General features: G+C 43.5%; 1 protein-coding gene across 6 annotated transcripts in view; it reads left to right on the top strand.

Moving 5' to 3' along the window:
• The window catches only part of LOC121290443 (inactive N-acetylated-alpha-linked acidic dipeptidase-like protein 2), a 999957-nt gene that overhangs the window by 729143 nt on the left and 251179 nt on the right, over window positions 1-19635 (top strand). For all 6 annotated transcript variants that reach the window (XM_041210891.1, XM_041210883.1, XM_041210898.1 and 3 more), the window contains one exon: window positions 6410-6606. In XM_041210891.1, coding sequence (XP_041066825.1) covers window positions 6410-6606 — 197 coding nt within the window. The remainder of the gene's footprint in view (window positions 1-6409; window positions 6607-19635) is intronic.

Here is a 19635-nt window from a genome sequence, read left to right as displayed (position 1 = left end):
CAGGACACATACAAATTGTTTTGTACTATATATAATTTTTTGATAATTAACATTTCCCTAATTGCTTTAAAAACCTAAATTGCATTCAGGTTCCCGATTGCTGAAATTTATACTCTTGATGTTCATGTTCTAATTGTTGTAGCTTTCCCCCCATTTGGATATTGCTCAATTAACACATTATGGCTGCACAAAAATGTGCCAAGATATCAGAACAAGTGCAAAGGGATTTCTCAAAGCATGACACACCGTGAGAGAAGAATTGGGAGGGAGCAGGAATTGTTTTCACTTGATTTGTATTAATCAACTTTATTAATAATGACAATGACATCGGAACAATGTTTTATTGTGTCCTTCATTACAGTTTATGTTCATGTGGTTTATCCGGTTTGGGACCCTTTGTAGCTTTTCTTTTCTAGCGCTGCCCGATTCTAAATTGAAATTGTGAAAAGTGGACGCTGCTGGCAATTTTTGCAGATTTCAACTTGTTGGTTTAATAGTGTTTTGTTGTGGCAGGTGGTAAGTGCCAAGCGGACCAAATCCACAAGGGAACTTGGCCACGCTATTGCAATGGCTTTGCAATTTGTATTTATTATGAAAAGATTTGGGCACTGAATTCAGAAGTAATGACTCCACTAATAAATTTAGAGATTTTAAAAATTAAATGAAAACATTTATTAACAAAAGAAAAAATTACAATCACATACATAAGATTACAGTTACTTGATATTATAACAAATTCCTAATTAACCTGACTCCCAACTACACACTCCCTTTAAGGCAATGGCTCAAAACAGATTTTAAATTTAAACAGGCAATCCAGCAAGATTCCCACGGCACCCACTCAGCAGTGGAATTTCAAAGTTTTTTAACACAACTTCTTCAGAGCGGCTAGAGGCTTTTTCGAAGTTTGTTTCACTGTGCACCTTTCAAGATTTACACAGCCACCCTCCACATTGCTTTCCATTCTTCATTATATGTGTTTGCCTCTCTTTAATGTGTAAAATCCCATTGTTCCACATGTCTTTGGAAACTTACTTTTCCCATAATATAAAAATCTTTCATGTTGTCAATATGGCCTTTTCCTTTTGGGGAAAATAAATGTATCCCTTTGCCTCACTTAACTTGCCAATTGTAAACATTATGCCATCCCTTTGAAAATCAAACAACCCCTTCAATTATCTAAAAATGCAAATTCCTTTCACACCCTATCAGTGGAATCCTCATCCTAGCTTATCCATCTCCACTTCAAAAATCTGTTATACAACTAACTCTTTTAATAATTTCAATCTTGTAGTCTAAGCGTCTCTGGTCTAATTAAATCAGTCACACAGACAGAACCACCCACATTCATCACATATGCCTACCATGATACTATAAAAATATGATAGTTTTGTGACAAATAACCTGAGCAAATTCAGAAGAAGGACTCAGTGGCTCACTGGTAAATAAATGGCCCAGTAGTCTGAAAAATAATTAACTAATGGGGATTGCTCATCTATAGTTTAAAATGTATTTAAAAAGATGAGCTGATTCTGAAAGCTTTCCACTTCAAGTCTCTACTGTGCACTCTTCCATCTTTAAAACAAATTCTGTCAATGCTTTTGAGAAAATTACAGAAAGCATTTAGTTTATCTGTGATTTGGTTCATTGTAAAGTTGACATTTATGGAACCAAATAATGATCCTACTCCCCCTCCAACCTCTTCCCCATTCCTCTCCCTGAAAACCCCCCACCCCGCCTCCTGTCCATTCCTCCCCCCCACACCACACCAAACACCCCAGCAACGGTGCAGCAATGAGTGAAATGGACCTGACAGACTGGCTTCAGAATACAGCACTCAAGGAGCTCAACACCATCCAGGATGAAGCAACCCACTTGTTTGGCACCCCATCCACAGACATTCACTCCCTCCACCGCCAATGCACAGTGGCAGCAGTGTGTAGCTTCTGCTAAAGACACTGCAGGAAATCAACAAGGTTCCTTAGACAGCACCTTCCAAACCCACAACTACTACCATCTAGAAGTACAAGGGCAGCAGATAAATGGGAACACCACCACCTGGAAGTTCCCTTCCAAGCCACACACTATCCTGACTTGGAACTATATTGCCATTCCTTCACTGTCGCTGGGTCAAAATCCTGGAACTCCCTCCCTAACAGCACGATGGGTGTACCTACACCATATCAACTGCAGTGGTTCAAGAAGGCAGCTCACCACCACCTTTTCAAGGGCAATTGGGGATGGGCAATAAATGCTGACTTAACCAGTGACACCCACATCCCATGAATGATTTTTAAAAAAAATTGTAAGTTCCTGCTGCTCAAGATGAGAACTCAGTTTAAAACACCGGACCCAGCGCCCCCCCCAGCCCCTGGGCCCGGGTGTTTGGAATCGTCTGCACCCCTGCTCTCCTGGACCCTGGTCGGAGGCGCTGGAGCAGCATTCTGGTGCTCTCTGACAGCACTACACCCCTGGTCATTAACTTTTAGAAAAATTTGCACACTATCAAGCTGCATTTTCATTTGCAGTTTTTCATCTTGTTTGCGTTTAAGAAATATTTTAGATGTGAATGTTTCAGATAAACAGGGCAAGAGTGCTCCTCTGGCCCCGGCAAGAAAAGTTTAAGCTTCCCCTGCCCAGTTTCCACCTTGGGCCCTCTCTCTTTTTCTACAGTGACCTCCTGGAGCTGAGATGACTGACTTCCAACAACCACAACCATTGTCCTTTGTGCTAGGTATGACTCCAACCATTGGAGAGTTTCCCCCTGATTCTCATCGTCTCCAGTTTTGCTAGAGCTCAAATGCTGCCTTGATGTCAAGGGCAGTCACTCTCACCTCCCCTCGGGAGTTCAGCTCTTTTGTCCATGTTTGAACTAAGCCCATAATGAGGTCAGGAGCTGATTGGCCCTGGCGGACTCTAAACTGGGTGTCAGTGAGCAGGTTATTGCTAAGCAAGTGCCGCTTGATAGCACTGTTGATGATCCCTTCCATTACTTTGCTGATGATCAAGAGTAGACTGATGGGGCGGTAACTGGCCGGTTGGATTTGTCCTGCATTTTGGGTACAGGACATATCTGAGCAATTTTCCATAATGTAGGTTCGATCCCAGTGCTGTAGCTGTACTGGAACAGCTTGGCTAGGGGCTAGTGAATAGCTGCTTCCTGCCCACGTTCAGGCAGGACATGGTCTGACAGCATGCACTGGCTGTCTGTCTCTGGTAGATGCTCTATAATTAATTCTTTGGATCATAGATTTATGTATCATGTAGCAAATCACAGTGATCTTGGGGACAATAGTAGCGCTATATAATGGGGCACATCCAATTTAGGAAATCATTCAAACTGATGTTTCAAAGTGTTTATGGAATGTTTAATAGTTATTCTTTAGCTCAAAGCACTCCATTGTAGCTGCTCTTGGCAACTGTTTGTGGATTTTATAGAAATCTCATTAACCAGTAAGCAATGCAGTATCACTGGTCACTGAGGCACCAACCTTGCTTTCTCCTTTGAGTCAAATAATGAAGGCATGGTAGATTGCCTATGAAAATCTTGTAACTGCTGCCTGGAAAAGAAATATTCACCTGGCTGATCCTATACTAATGGTCAAAAATGGCATGAACTTTAATGTACTTTATAAGGGCATAACTATTGAGTGCAGGAGCTGGTAGATGACATGAGTGTCATCACTAATGCCTTTGAATTAGGGTGTGTTACCATTTGAAAAAGTGTAGGATCTTCTCATAATATTGTTTAGTGTCCATGGTAAACATGATATAATTACCTGCTCTGACTAACAATGGCTGGATGGATCTGTGGATAGTAAATTAACAAAGCTGTTTATGTGTCCTCTTACATACTGGATTGAGCATGTTAAGAACATTGTGACTTTTACCACCACTGGTAGCCATATAGGTAGGGAGAGTTTGGCTGGGGTTCAGATTTCTGCGTAGACCACCACTCTTTCATGGTTTCTCTAGAAAATGATAGTCCATGTACATGACCTCTCCTTATGGACCCAGGATTAATAAATAATAAGGGTTGTCCACATCTGATGCCAGTATAAACTTCAGAATTTGCCTGGCAACATTTTTTTTTAAATACCTAAAATAAATAGAATTTTGTTGATCAGATGAGTGTCTCACATGCTCAGGATCTTAATTCAATGTTGAAGAGTCTAATTCAAGCTACTACAAAAATAGTCAAGGCTTTTGTTAGCCATATTATTTACGCACCATGTTGGAACACATCCCATTTCCCAAGACCCAGAAAGCTTTGGTGCAGCTTGGCAGAGCAAGGTTCAGAGATGTGCAAACATGTATAGGGATACTGCTAAATTTTAAACAGCTGAAACAGGGCACTGAGCACTGAGAAACTTGTTGCTTATCAAGGTAGGGCCATCAGGCTTTTGTCAAGTGGAGGAAATACTAGCTTCCAGCAAAAGACCTATTGCTCCAGATTTCATCAGTAAACTATACTGACCAGTCAGTTATCTTCAGACATGCCTGGTTTTGGCATCAGATTACCAAATCTGCCACAGAGGGGTGACTTAGTTCCAGACTTCCGTCCCCAGGCATGTCATCTTGGAAGTTGAGCTATTGGTACTCTGCAATAATTGAAGAACCAACAACAGCAGCTTACATTTATTTAGCACTTCTAACACATCAGAAAGAAGACCAAAAACAGTAATGTAGCTGTTGGCTTTTCTCCTTTGTGTTCCTGAAATACTGTGTCCAGGAATCTAACAGGATCTCAGGACGTTAAAAGATACTCTGTATCTTGTAATCCATAGCTCTCCTTTTGGGTCTTGCAAAATCACATTTGGGGGCAAAAGTCACCATATCGCCTGGTCAGCTGATTGTTCAGGGTGATAGATGGAACTAACTAGATTCTTGGATGAGTCTACCGAGAACACAGTATCACCTGCAAAGAACACCAGGGGCAGAATCTTCTGTTTGGTGTATGGGGGGGGCTCCGCATGTTGACGCATAAAATGATGCATGGTGATGTCAGACATGTGTCCCGATGTCACTGTATATCATTCCAGTCTTTAGTTTGGTGGGTTCGATTGGAGTCGGCTGCGCGCCCACCAAACTGTCAAAGGCCTGTTAAGGCCATTAATGAACTAATTAAAGTACTTGTCAGGGCTGCCGTCCAACCTTAAGATTGGTGGGCAGGCGAAGAGCATAGGCGGCCTTCGTATTTTTCATGGAATCTCATCCACAGGCGGAATGAGGTTTCATGAAGGTTTATTAATTAAATAATGTTTTATGAAAATTCATAAACATGTCCCAGCTCATATGACATTGTCACATGAGGGGACATGTTTGAGTAATTTTATTTTTTATTTGTTCCAATATTTATTATGAAATTAATCTCCCTGAGGCACGGCTTTTTCGTGCGCATGTGTGAAAGAGCGCAGACCCCGACTCTCCCTTCACCTCCCCTTCGCACAGGTAGCACATCACACTGGGCGGGCCTTAATCGCAGACTGCAATTGGCTCCCTGCATGATGGGGAGAAGATTCTCGCCCAGAAATAAAGATCATCAAAAAAGCATCTAAAATTTGTCCGATAAAAATGACAGCTTCTCCTAAAAATATTGACTTCCTGTTAGCATCCAACATCCTAGCAACCAGCAACACTCATTTGTGCAGGCTGAGCATTCTGCCATGAATAACCAGGATCTGTGGCCTGCCCTCACTTGTACACTATATTTCCTAATTTTGATATTTCAACGTAGCTTTCGCCTACTTTATGCAAGAATTTTGAGCAGAGACGTCCCCGTCAAATTAAAGTGGTTGGGCTGCATTGAATGGGTGGAATTCCAACAGGGTCAGTTTTTCCCCATAAGTCTGATTCCCCTGTCCTGTCTTACCATCTGCCAGCTAGGCCAAATAACATTGTGTTTTACCACTCCTGTGCATCTTACCTATAAGTGGAGCTGAATTTGAATTTTAAAGAGAGTGTGTTGTTCTGACAGTGTGCTATTTTCACCTCCCAATGGAATAAGGGGCATCCAAAGTGATCTCCAGTGGCTGATACCACAATAAAAGGTGGTTGGCAATGAAGACATATCTCACCATGACATGGCACATGATTACAAGAGAATCAGTGTTATGAAAAACATCTTTTTGCTGTGTTAAAGGACAAAAGTGTTGGGAGAAGACCTGAGCTGTGTTAGGATTACTAAACTTAAAGGTTTACAGTGGTAAATGTTCCTATTTGCCGTGCTATGCGACATCTACAAACAGCATTGTTCAATTGTGCAGACATTAATCAAAGATTCTATAATATCAAAAATAAACTTCAGTTGTTAAATATTTATTTTATTAAATGTATTTCCTTTTTTCATGTATGAAGTAATTAGTCAAGAGTTACTTCAATAAACACTACAAACTATTTTTATTTCCAGATAAATATGTTATTGTTGGCAGTCACCATGGCAACAATGAAGAACTCTGGACCAGCAGCACTTCCATCATTACAGAAATAATCAAGACTATGATGGCCCAGGTTCAGAAGAGAAGATGGCGACCAAACCGCAGCATTGTGTTTTGTTCCTGGGGAGGAAGTACATTTGGCAATATTGGCTCATATGAATGGGCAGAGGTAGGGATTATTATGTACTCTAAAAATATTTACTTCCTATATAGAACATATCTTGCCAATTCAAAATGTATTCACGTAGGTTATTTAGAAAATTAATATGCAAAAACAATGGGTGTAATTTCACCAGCCCCATGGGGAGTCGGAGGTTGGGTGGTGGGGTGTGGGGGGCGGGGGTTGTGGTTGGGCAGCAGGAGCAGGAACACAGAGGATGTCACAGGCAAACAATTGAGGCTGTTTAGCAGCCAATTGACAGTGATTTTGAAATGCCTTTTAAATTTTTCCTCTGATGCACAGCTTCCATGGAGGCTCGCTGAGGTGGTGAAAGCTCAGTGGCAGGTGAATGATGGCTGGAAGTGGTAGCTATAGATTACAGCTGCATTGTGAAACAGGCCGGCTAAGGTTTAGCAAAAGTTAAGCAAAAGATTAAAAATTGCAGTGTGCACCAATATCACTTATTGGAAGGGTGTCTCCCAGGTCCACTGCAGCTAGTACAGGCTGTACGAGGGAGTTGAGAGGCTTTGAGTCTTGAGGGTACCAATTCTCAATGGGTCTCAGAGTTTGACTCCTCCAGTGTGGAGGAGATTGGGAGAGAGAAAGAGACAGGTGCTACCACAGGAAGCAGGACTACAACAGCCAGCGGAGCACGCACCTCAGATTCAGGAGGGTGCATAGGGCCATGAATGCAGGATAATGTGTGCAGAAGGCGCTACCCAGCTGAAAGGTTATACAAACAGATGTTTAGCTGCATAGAGATGACAGAGCACCAATGGAAGATGACATCTGTCCAGGCAGATCATAATGGAGCCATGTGCAATGCTGAGGAAAAGTTGAGGCCAATGGAAAGTGGTGGCCACCCATTGCCTAGGACAGTGAAGGTGATTGTGGCACTCAGCCTTTACTCCTCAGACTCTTTCCAACGATTGTCTGGAGTCAGATCTTGGATCTTGCAATCAGCGACTGCAATAACTGCATCAAGCAGGTGATGTATATCATGTACCAGAAGGCAAGGCAATACATCAGAAATCACACCAAATGAGGCCAGTCAGACCAAGATGGCAGTTGGATTTGGAACCAAGGCAGGATTCCCTCAGGTCCAGGAGCTATAGACTGCCCGCATGTAACCATCAAGGACCCTATGTGAACAGGAAGGGATTCCACTCACTGAATGTACAGCTAGTATGTGACCACGGGAGATGGATCCTGCAGATGTGTGCAACACTGCAGGGAAACTGTCATGACTCGTTTGTCCCAAGACAGTCCCAGGTGCCTCAGCTCTTCAGATCACTTGAATGCCTTTGTGAATGAATCCTGGGTGACATGCGCTGTCCCCTAAAGACATGGCTGCTTATCCCTGTGTGGAACACCAACGCAGAGCAGAGGACACCGACAACCACTACCACATGATTACAAAGACAACCATTGAACAGACCATAGGCCTTCTGAAAGTGAGGTTCAGATGCCTGGATAGATCTGGGGAATACTGCAATACGCTCATCAAGGATCTTGTGTATCATGATGGGATGTGACACTCTGCACAATCTGGTATTGCAGAATGGAGTAGCATTGGAGAATGATGACAACATTGAGATGCCACCACTGCCTCCTTCGAGGAAGAAGAGTTGAAGGAGGGTAAAGGTCATCGACCTGAAATTTTAGCTCTGTTTCTCTGTCCATAGATGCTGCCTGGCCTGTTGAATATTTCAGATTTCCAGCATCTGCTGTATTTTACTTCTGTATTAATCTTCTCCCTGAGGTAGCCTTGGTGGCCTTTCATTAAATGCCCATACCATCTCAGTGGCCTCATCATTACCTCTTTCCAAGGACTGCATTCAGTATTGCCCATATTCTGTGCACATCCTTCCATGCCCTCTATCTCATATGAATGTAGAGACATTTGAATTAAGAGCAGGCCCCTCAAGCCTGCTCCACCATTCAATAAGATCATGGCTGTTCTGATTGTGGCTTCAACTCCACATTCCACCTACCCCCAATAATCTTAGATTCTTAACTAACAAGGGAGTCAATCTACCTCGGCCTTAAAATTATTTGATGACCCTGTCTCCACTGCTTTCCGGGGAAAAGAGTTCCAAAGGTTCACGACCCTCTGAGTGAAAATAAAATCTTCTCATTTCCAACTAAAATGGGAGACCCCTTATTTTTAAACTGTGTCCCCTGGTTCTAGTCTCTCCCACAAGGAGAATCATCCTTACAGCATCCACCCTGTCAGATCCCCTCAGGATCTTATATGTTTCAATAAGATCACCTCCCATTCTTCCAAACTCCAATGCATACAGGCCCAGCCTTTCCTCATAAGAGAACCCAGGTATCAGTTGAGTAAATGTTAATCTCAAGAGCTCACCATCTGGTAAAGGCACACTGGTGGAGAAATAACCAGGTGAACCTTTACAGAATGCATGTTGGGAGGTTTAAAGTTTAAAGTGCCACATATATCTAACACTTTGACATTCAGCAAAACTATACCCAATGAGACACCAAGTGCAACTAGGTGGGTTTCTTGAATGCTTCTGGTTGCTCTTACATTGTTCTCTCCCGGTGACTACAGTTGATGTGGAGGCAAGCTGGTGTCTGGTCTGCTCCGCTGCATGAAATGGCTGTGGCACACATCCTCTGAATGCCTGAGCCTTAAAGGGGCCCAGCACATGGGGGAAAGTGGTGGTGGAGGAGATCGGGGGGATCTTGCATCCGCGCAGGGCCGTCCTTGTCAAAGCTTCCTGCAGTAAAGGGGCTGAGGATCCGCTATCAATGCAAGGAACACCTTCAGAAGAACCCCTGGGGGTACAGGCAGCTGCCTCCTGACCTTTTCAAGGCTCAACTGCCTTCTGTGTCTATCTGGAGTTGTGGAACACCTGGCAATGGGTCCAGGAATTTTGTGATTTTCTTGCTCACATGTCACTCAGCAGAGCTCATGGATGAACTCATACTGTAGAGGTCAGTGCATACCTCCTGCATCCACTATGCTGTGTGTGGCTCTGAATGAAAGTCTCCATTCTGTCTATGGAGGATGCCATGTGCTCGTAAGCTAGAAACATCATGCCACCCATGGCGTGGATGGACTCCTCCACCGTATGTGGAGGGGAGTAAACAGACTGTGGGAACTGAACAAATTTTCACACATTTCACACTGCTGCTCCAGCAACTGCTGCTTTACTGATTACTCCTGAGGCTCACCATCTATGTGAAGCTGAATACAGGTAGACCTGTCTTCAGTCCTCTGTTGGTGAGCAGTTGCAACTGTCAGTACCTCTGTTACCTGCTTATGTGCATCGGTGCCATGCTTACCAGTTGAGGCTAGACATTGTAAGCTTGCTTCAATGCCCATTGACATGAAAGTATCTACGCTTGTGGAGGGTGTGCTAGACTGAGGTGACACTATCTTCTTACATGGTGGTTCCTCCTCTGAAGTCTCATTTGGACCTGAACCATTATCCTTCTTCATGAGGCTTCCTGGCCGCCTCCTCCGTTCCACTAGGAAGACCACCCCTCTCCATTCCCTCGCTGCCTGCAGCAGTACATCCAGGGAGCCGCAGTAAAGCTGGGACCCAACCTCCCTCTGACTCAAGTTGTTCCTGCACAGCCTCTATTGTTCAGAACCCTTCCTATGTCCTCTATGGGCAGAATCTTGTGGTGGCGATGGGCACTGTGGTCAGACCCCCACGTCTTCTCATTTTGAAAAAGCCTGCCACATCTTTGCCAATCAGGCAATTAACAGGTTAGTGGTGGGCCTTCCCCAGGATCAAGGACTCTGGGGGTGGAAATGCCACCCATGGAGGCAGTGGCTGCTATTGGTACAACACCCAGCTGAGGCCTCAGATCGAGGAGGTTCCCAGACACAGGTGAATGATGGTGGTAAGGGGGCTGCGTGGAAGGGGGTTCGGCAGCAAGGGCAGTGGGGTGGCTCTCAGCCAGCGATCCCCACTTCCTGATGCTGGATCCCTCAATCAGGCACCTGAGTGCCTGATAACAAATCCTCCACCCATCCATCCGGGAGTCCTAAAGCCAAAAATTATGCCAAAAATTCCTACCGCCTGCCACTCATTATTGGCCACAGACAGGAAATCTCCGAGGATGTCCTGTCACCCGCCCATATGCATGACCCAAACCCGAATCCAACATAAGGGGCAGAATTTTGAGGTCATCAGGCAAGCGTGGTGGGCGGGTCTGGGAGTGGCCGGGAAATGGTCTGCTCCTGTGATCAGCCCCCAACTGTGATTTCACGCTGGCTGGCCAGTTAATGGCCAGCCAGCATGAAAGGCGCGTTGAAAGGCTCAGCGATGCCAGGTTGGGGGTGGGAGAAGGGCAAGCGCTGGAGTTGGCCTGGGGGAATGTGCAAAGAGAGCTCCCTAAAGGCAGATAACTGCCTCAGGAAGCTGAAGAATTTAAAACCATCAAATAAAGATTTTAAAATGCAGAAAAAAATGTCCACACATTGGACTCACTCACTTAAACATATAGATTATAAAAATTCTGCCCAAACATTTTAATATTTAAAAAAATTAATATTGGAAACCTCATCCCGCCCTTGGATGGGGCTTCCTCAAAAACCCAAAGGCCGCCTGGCCGATTCACTCACCCGTCAACCATAGTGTTGGATGGGTAGCAAAATATGCAGGTTGATTGAGAGATTAATGGCCTTAATAGGCCTCTTAATTGTTGGCGGGTGCACTGCCCACTCTCACGTGCACCCACCAACCGAAATATCGTGCGTGTGTGATATCGTCAGGATGCTCGTCCGATATCGTGCGCTAATTTACACTCGGGCATGTCAGACGCGTGCCCGCATGCCAAGCAAAAGATCCTGGCCCAGGACTTTCTCTCAATTAGGAAAACCCTTTCCACCATGTCAGAATTAATATGTTTTGAATCCTGTTCCTTTATATGCAGCTTCACTTAGTGACCTGACTATGCTTGCAGTATCTGTCAAATCACTTTTAGTTTAAGTAAGCCTTGTGAATGAATAATTTATATAAAAATAACACAACTCTTCTGCACCAGTTGTTATCTCTCTAAAATTGTAACGTGTATAAAATATAGTTTGAGATTCTGTTCAATTTAAATTCATATATTTCGGTTAATGTTTGTGCTCACTCAAGTTGAAGGACATAAATGCTGGAAAACCAAAACATATTTCCACTTCGGATATCCAACTTTAGCCTTGAGCACACTCAATTCAGGTACAGCGCTGTCAGAAGAAAAACGAATGCCCCTTTATTCTTATACAAATTTGACATTTTCATTTTCTCAGTAACATCCCCCCGTAGCTTCCGGGTGAAATTTGAAACCATTTTGTGCTGTGCACTCCAGTAATTGCTTTGAGAGCTTGTAATAGAACCATGGTTCTCTCCTGAGGTGGCCATTCCCATCCCACCTGATGGAATCTATGAAGAATTGGGGAAAAACAAAAGGAAGCATAGTAGATGGGTAAAAGCAGGAGAGGAAACAAAAAAGGAAATGGCACAATTGGTAGTGATAAGGGTGTGGATAATAACAGAAGAAAATTGCAAGAGGGGAGGGGGGAGGGTGGTGGGAACAATGGAACTTGATTGCCACAGTGAAAATAAAGGACCCTGGGGAAATGGGTAGCAGGAGGAGGAAAAGGCAACAACCAAGCAAAAAGGAGGAACTGTGAACTGGCTATCAATATGGAAAAACAAGAGAAATGGGGGAAATAAGTAACAAAAAAGGAAGACATTGAAGAAATGGGAAAATTAGGAGAAAACAGAGTAAACATTAAAAAGGGGGGAAAACAGAGCAGGCAGGAATTAGGAGAAACCAGTGATGCAAGGAGAAGGGAGGACTGGGGGAAATTGATAGGAACAGGAAGAAACAAGGAATAGATCACAGAGGGAGAAAGCTGCGTGAATAGGGAAGAGTAGGAACTGATGAGAAGAAAAAATTACTGGAGAAAACAAAGTACAAGAGTTTTTTTTTAAATTACATAAAAGTACACTGATCATACTTATCTTTATGTAACTTTTTATGTAAGATCTGTTTTTAAAAATGAGTGATAGGGCACATGGCCAGACATGACTATTTTGATGAATAGAATGAGAAGTAACAGCTTAATCTGTATTTCTTATTGTTACAGATTGAAATTGTGGTCATTAAATGGACAGTGCCTTTCAGTTAGGGATTATGATTATGTAAAATTGTAGAATGATAGAGCACATGAGGCCTTTCAGCTCATTGTGTGCCTTTTTGGCTCTTTGGCGGAGCTACTCAATTAATCCCACTGCTCTTTCTCCATAGCTATGTTAAATATTTCTCTTTCAAATATTTACTCAACTTCCTTGGAAAAGTCGTTATTAACGTTGCTTCCACCACCTTTCAGGCAGTACATTCCAAATCACAGCAACATGCTGTGTAAAAAAAAGTTTCATAAAATAATAAAATTCCAAACAGAATGATATCCTCTATGTTCTTTGAAAGATAGCTATGATTTTGACATGTATAGAGTTAAAGGGAAATCTCTGGTAATTAGCTTGGAAGGTAACATGGATTGGAAATGCTGTGGCCTCCATCCTCCATTTCACATTTCCATTGGAAGGCAGCTTGACATCAAGAGCATAGAATTTCCTGTATTCAGATTTTAGGGCTGCCATCTGACTTTTTTCAATTGGTACATCGTTCACACCTACTCTTAATTGGAATTAAAGGCATGTGCTGCTGCAGATGCCAAGGATTTTTCAACAAAATGGTGATATCCTTTCATCTAAAAGAAAAAAACAATGTCTTCTGACCTTAGTCAAAGAGTGGGTATTGTAACCCATTGTTCTATCTATTCACTAATTTGTGGGCCAGGATTTTGTTTGGTGTGTGTGGGTGGGCCCTGCACGCGGACGTATAAAATGACGCGTGGTGACATCGAGCGTGCATCTGGACATCACTGCACGTCATACCGGTCTTTCATTAGGCGGGCGCGCCCCCAAGTCGGCTGCGTGCCCGCCAAACTGTCAATAAACTAAATAAGCAATTTGACAGGGCTGCCAGTCCAACCTTAAGGTTGGTGGGCAGGTGAAGAGCCCAAGCGGCCTTCGCATTTTTCATGAAACCTCATCCACGGGCGGAATGAGGTTTCTTGAAGGGTTTATAATTTGTTAAATTAATAAATGTTTATTAAACATTTGATAAACATGTCCCAGCTCATGTGACACTGTTACATGAGGGGACGCGTAAATGATTTTTAACTTTTTTTATTGTGAAGTTTCAAATTCAACTTAATCGCCCTGAGGCACGGAGCTGCCTCAGGGAGATTTCTGTGTGCGTGCACAGAAGTGCCCAACTCTCCCTCCTCCCCCTGGCTGCACAGGTAGCGCTAAGCATACCGGGCACACATCATGCTGTGTGGGCCTTAATTGGCTCACACTCGTAAAATGGCGGCGTGCATCCCCCCCCCCCCCCCACCCCCCCGGCCACTGCCCAGCCCATCCAGCCAGGAGAAAATTCTCCCCGTACTATTAATTGTTATTGATTTACAGACATATAGAAAGTGTTCACTTAGAACTAATTATGTTAGTACAATCTCTGAATTTTTCAAATTATCCCTCTTATAACAGAAGATGTAGCACAACGTACAATATAAATACTTGAAAGGGAGAACTTTGCAGAGCTATGGATAAAAATCAGGGGGCTTGGACTAATTCATTACCTGTATCAAAGAGCCGACACAAGTACAATGGGCCAAATGGTGGTCTTCTGTGCTACTTCTTTTTAGCATGATAAATAATGTTTAATAACAAACAGAAAATGTCCTATTATGCAACTGATAAACCTGAATAAGTAGACCATAGGCAGAATATTGAGCTTGACGGGCGGGCGCACGCCCAACTTGGCTGAGAGTAAAATGATGCGCGATATTTCGTTTGGAAATTAAAAGGCCTGTTAAGGCCATTAAAAAGGTAATTAAATTCAAATGTACACTGCCCATCTAACCTTACAGTTGGTGGGCAGGCAAAAAGGCCAAGCGGCCTTTGCATTTTTTAGGAAACCTCATCCACGGTGGGATGAGGTTTCCTAAGGCAAATAAAAATAAAATAAAAATTTTACACTTGAATTAAAAACATGTTTTCTGGCATTTTGATTTTTCTTTATTTATTTTCTTTATTTTTTTTAAACAGCGCTTCATCTCCGTGCCTCAGGGAGATTGAAGCATTCTTACACGTGCATGCACGAACTGCTGGCTAGGCCCACTCACCCTCCTCCCCCCACCTGCACAGGCAGCGCTCAGCGCTTAAAGCCCGCCCAGCATGAAATCTCGGTGCGGTGCCAATTGCGGGCAGCGGTCGCCAAGCACGCCAAGGGCAAAATTCTGCTCCATATATCTGGTTTCATAATGCCATTGATGTTCAATAAGCAGACAGCTTAGCAGCTTGCTCAAAAATGAACCCAAAACGTGTTAAAATTAAAACTATTTCTATGTTATAAATAAGTGCCTACAGTGATTCCAAGACTGTAACCTATCCTACGACTTACTATCAATCTCACATATCCATTGCATTTAACACAGGAAATATGGGAAGGGAAATTTGACACAAAAGCTTCCCACTTTGACCTTGAAAAACAGGCACTGACGTTTGACATTAGAAAACCCGGGAGGGGCACCTACTGACACCCAAGATTTATTTGATCCCACGTTCAGGCGGACGCGCAAATGAATGAGCAGCCCATGTGAAGCTGGCAAATCCGTGTAATGTGCCAGTTGCAAGACCTGTTGCAAAATTCAGGTGCAATGGGGCCAGAGGGTTCACCCAAACATCCTAGCTATAGCAGCAGGCAGTGAAAAGGAAGAGAAAAAGCAAGTGAAAAATTATTTAGGGCCAGGCTGAGCAGGAGTGCTCCTCTAGGCTAAATGAGAATAACTTTGGTTTCTCTGGGCTTCCCTAAATCCTCCCCCAGCTTCCCAGCTTAGGCTAGCCTTCGGGCTGCCTGATACTGCACAGTCTGGAGCTGGCAAGCTGTTGGGCTCATAGCTCACTGGCAACATGGTAACAAAGCCCAAACCTGGGTCTGGTTCAGACCTCCTGGGGTCACGAAAGGACTGCACCACCAAAGTCAGATTCCCCCCCACCCCACTTCTTGTACATGATTGAAGATTATATTCTATGGTAATATCTTGGTGATACCTTTAATCCTCTTTATGAACATCATATTGTGCTTTCTGATCTGTCAGCTAGAAATCTTCAAAGGACTAAAAGAGTACACTTTTACTGCAAGGAACAAAGAAAAGTTCTATTAAATGACTTTTCATTGCAAGATAAGAAAATTAGTTTTTTATCCATTAGCAGGAAAATTGCAACCTGAAAAAAGACAAAAAAACCCAACATTATCTCACACCGTTTTCAGCTACTGAAACATGAGAAAATACAAACTTAATTACAGAGACTAAAATGTCTAGCATTTATTACAAATAATAATGGATAGAGGGACTGAATTCACGGGTTGTAATCTAATCATTGAATCTAGATGACTTTCATTAAACCCTTTGAGCTATGCTCTTGTGGTTTATGACGTCTTCTGTTCCCTTTGATATTGGATTACAGCCTTGTAATTATTTTCTGCTATCTATTGTTTTTAAATATATGACCTATATTATTCAGATGTAAATAATGCCTTTCTTTTACTGTCTGAGATAGTGTTATTCTGCGTTGATGAGAACATAAAAATAACTCGGATACTCTAATGCAATTAGTTTCAGAGACACCTTTAATTGACACTACTGTGAGATGTACAACAATTATGCTATTGAGACAATTGTGTAAATTGTAGAAGAATTATTCAACAGGTACAAGCAAATTAAATTTGGGTTTATATGTCACCCATAAAAGCAATTAACTGTTGCTTTCACAATTTCTGATGTGATCTGAAGTTTTTAGTTAAACATTAAACACCCTTGTTACTCGTATTCTGTGTTTTTATGATTGGAAAGGGAAGACGAGGGTTGCATATTGACACACAGATGCATGACAAAAAATTTGGACTGTTTTCTGTAGCACAGTGCAGATTTCTTCATCCACATTGATATTCATCAGTTAATTTACTTGTGATTATGGCACATTTTCTCAATCGAGATATGTAATTAGATTTGTCTGATGGGAATGGGATGGTCTTGCACAGAAAAGAAAAGCTGAAGGAAAGATTTTCTCTCTGATTGTAGAACAAAGGCTGAGGATAAAACTGAAAAAGATGATACCAAGGCTTTTCAAAGAAATGGATTTTAATGAGCATTTTCTTTTGAGTCATGACCATCTTGATACTGTTCCAAATTGGCAACATAGGCACTTTAGGAGCTGAGGGTTATGTACTGTTTATATTTCATCAAAGAATCCTGGTTAAACTTCCTCCATGTATAGCAGCAAGCCACAGTTAGTATAGGTTTAAGTACATATCTCTCCCTGGACCATGACCCCACCACTGAACATCAAGCCATTGTTTCCAGGACTGTCACTGACCTCATCTCCTCTGGGGATCTCCCTCCCACAGCTTCCAACCTGATAGTCGCCCAACCTCGGACGGCCCGCTTCTATCTCCTACCCAAAATCCACAAACAGAACTGCCCCGGTAGACCGATCGTCTCAGCTTGCTCCTGCCCCACAGAACTCATTTCTCGTTATCTTGACTCCCTTCTCTCTCCCCTTGTCCAGTCCCTTCCCACCTACATCCGTGATTCCTCTGACACCTTACATCACATCAACAATTTCCAGTTCCCTGGCCCCAACCGCTTCCTCTTCACCATGGACGTCCAATCCCTCTACACCTCCATCCTCTACCAGGATGCTCTGAGAGCCCTTAGCTTCTTCCTCGAACAGAGGCCCGAACAATCCCCATCCACCACTACTCTCCTCCCTCTGGCAGAACTTGTTCTCACGCTGAACAATTTCTCCTTCAACTCCTCTCACTTCCTCCAAATAAAAGGTGTGGTTATGGGTACCCGCATGGGCCCCAGCTATGCCTGTCTCTTTATGGGGTATGTGGAACATTCCTTGTTGCAGTCCTACTCCGGCCCCCTTCCACAACTCTTTCTCCGGTACATCGATGATTACTTTGGTGCCGCTTCATGCTCTCGTCGGGACTTGGAAAAATTTATTAATTTTGCTTCCAATCTCCACCCCTCCATCATTTTCACGTGGTCCATCTCTGACACTTCCCTTCCCTTCCTTGACCTCTCTGTCTCAATGTCTGGTGATAGACTGTCCACCAATATCCATTACAAACCCACCGACTCCCACAACTATCTCGACTACAGCTCCTCACACCCCGCTTCCTGTAAGGACTCCATCCCATTCTCTCAGTTCCTTCGCCTCCGTCGCATCTGTTCCGATGATGCTACATTCAAAAACAGTTCCTCTGACATGTCCTCCTTCTTCCTTAACCGAGGTTTTCCACCCACGGTCGTTGACAGGGCCCTCAACCGTGTCCGGCCCATCTCCCGCGCATCCGCCCTCATGCCTTCTCCTCCCTCCCAGAAACATGATAGGGTCCCCCTTGTCCTCAATTATCACCCCACCAGCCTCCGCATTCAAAGGATCATCCTCCGCCATTTCCGCCAACTCCAGCATGATGCCACCACCAAACACATCTTCCCTTCACCCCCCTTATCGGCATTCCGTAGGGATCGCTCCCTCCGGGACACCCTGGTCCACTCCTCCATCACCCCCTACTCCTCAACCCCCTCCTATGGCACCACCCCATGCCCACGCAAAAGATGCAACACCTGCCCCTTCACTTCCTCTCTCCTCACCGTCCAAGGACCCAAACACTCCTTTCAAGTGAAGCAGCATTTCACTTGCATTTCCCCCAACTTAGTCTACTGCATTCGTTGCTCCCAATGTGGTCTCCTCTACATTGGAGAGACCAAACGTAAACTGGGCGACCGCTTTGCAGAACACCTGTGGTCTGTCCGCAAGAATGACCCAAACCTCCCTGATGCTTGCCATTTTAACACTCCACCCTGCTCTCTTGCCCACATGTCTGTCCTTGGCTTGCTGCATTGTTCCAGTGAAGCCCAACGCAAACTGGAGGAACAACACCTCATCTTCCGACTAGGCACTTTACAGCCATCCGGACTGAATATTGAATTCAACAACTTTAGGTCGTGAGCTCCCTCCCCCATCCCCACCCCCTTTTTGTTTCCCCCTTCCTTTTTTTTTCCAATAAATTATAAAGATTTTCCTTTTCCCACCTATTTCCATTATTTTAAAAAAAACCCCATTAGAGCTATACCTTGAGTGCCCTACCATCCATTCTTAATTAGCACATTCGTTTAGATAATATCACCAACTTTAACTTTAACACCTATGTGTTCTATTGTACTATTGTCGTTGACATCTTTTGATGATCTGCTTCTATCACTGCTTGTTTGTCCCTACAACTACACCACCCCCCCCCACCTCTCTCTCTCTCTATCTCTCCGCCCCCCACACACACACCTTAAACCAGCTTATATTTCAACTCTTTCTTGGACTCGAACTCAAGTTCTGTCGAAGGGTCATGAGGACTCGAAACGTCAACTCTTTTCTTCTCCGCCGACGCTGCCAGACCTGCTGAGTTTTTCCAGGTAATTCTGTTTTTGTTTTAAGTACATATCGTTTGTTTCAAGCTGGCATTCATAAGGTGTTATGAAAATGGAGAGGCGTGGATGATGTAAGTGTAAGCAAGTTATTTAACATGGACAGTGAACACTGAAAGAAATAATTTAATTTTAAGTGGGACATTGGCAGTTGTTATTTCTCCCCTAACAAGGTGAGCGTGTAAAATGGACCCCTAACAAAAACTAGATAAATGATTTGACTCTTTTAAAAGGCTGTTGAATTGATTCAAGAAGGCAGCTTACCACCACTTTTTCAGGGCAACTAAGTGCAGGCATAACTGTGGCCTTGCCAGCTACTTGTGAGAGTGAATTTTTAAAAACATAAATACGTGTTTGCAAGTTATAGGAAGAGGTACAGAATAAGATGACCAAATACTGTGCCTACAAAACTCAGCTCCATAGCACCCGCAGTTTTGGTGCTATTC

The sequence above is a fragment of the Carcharodon carcharias genome, chromosome 2 (genome assembly GCF_017639515.1).
Source record: "Carcharodon carcharias isolate sCarCar2 chromosome 2, sCarCar2.pri, whole genome shotgun sequence".
NCBI lineage: Eukaryota > Metazoa > Chordata > Chondrichthyes > Lamniformes > Lamnidae > Carcharodon > Carcharodon carcharias.
Note: the sequence above shows the minus strand (reverse complement) of the source record. Positions and strands in the feature narration are given on the sequence as shown.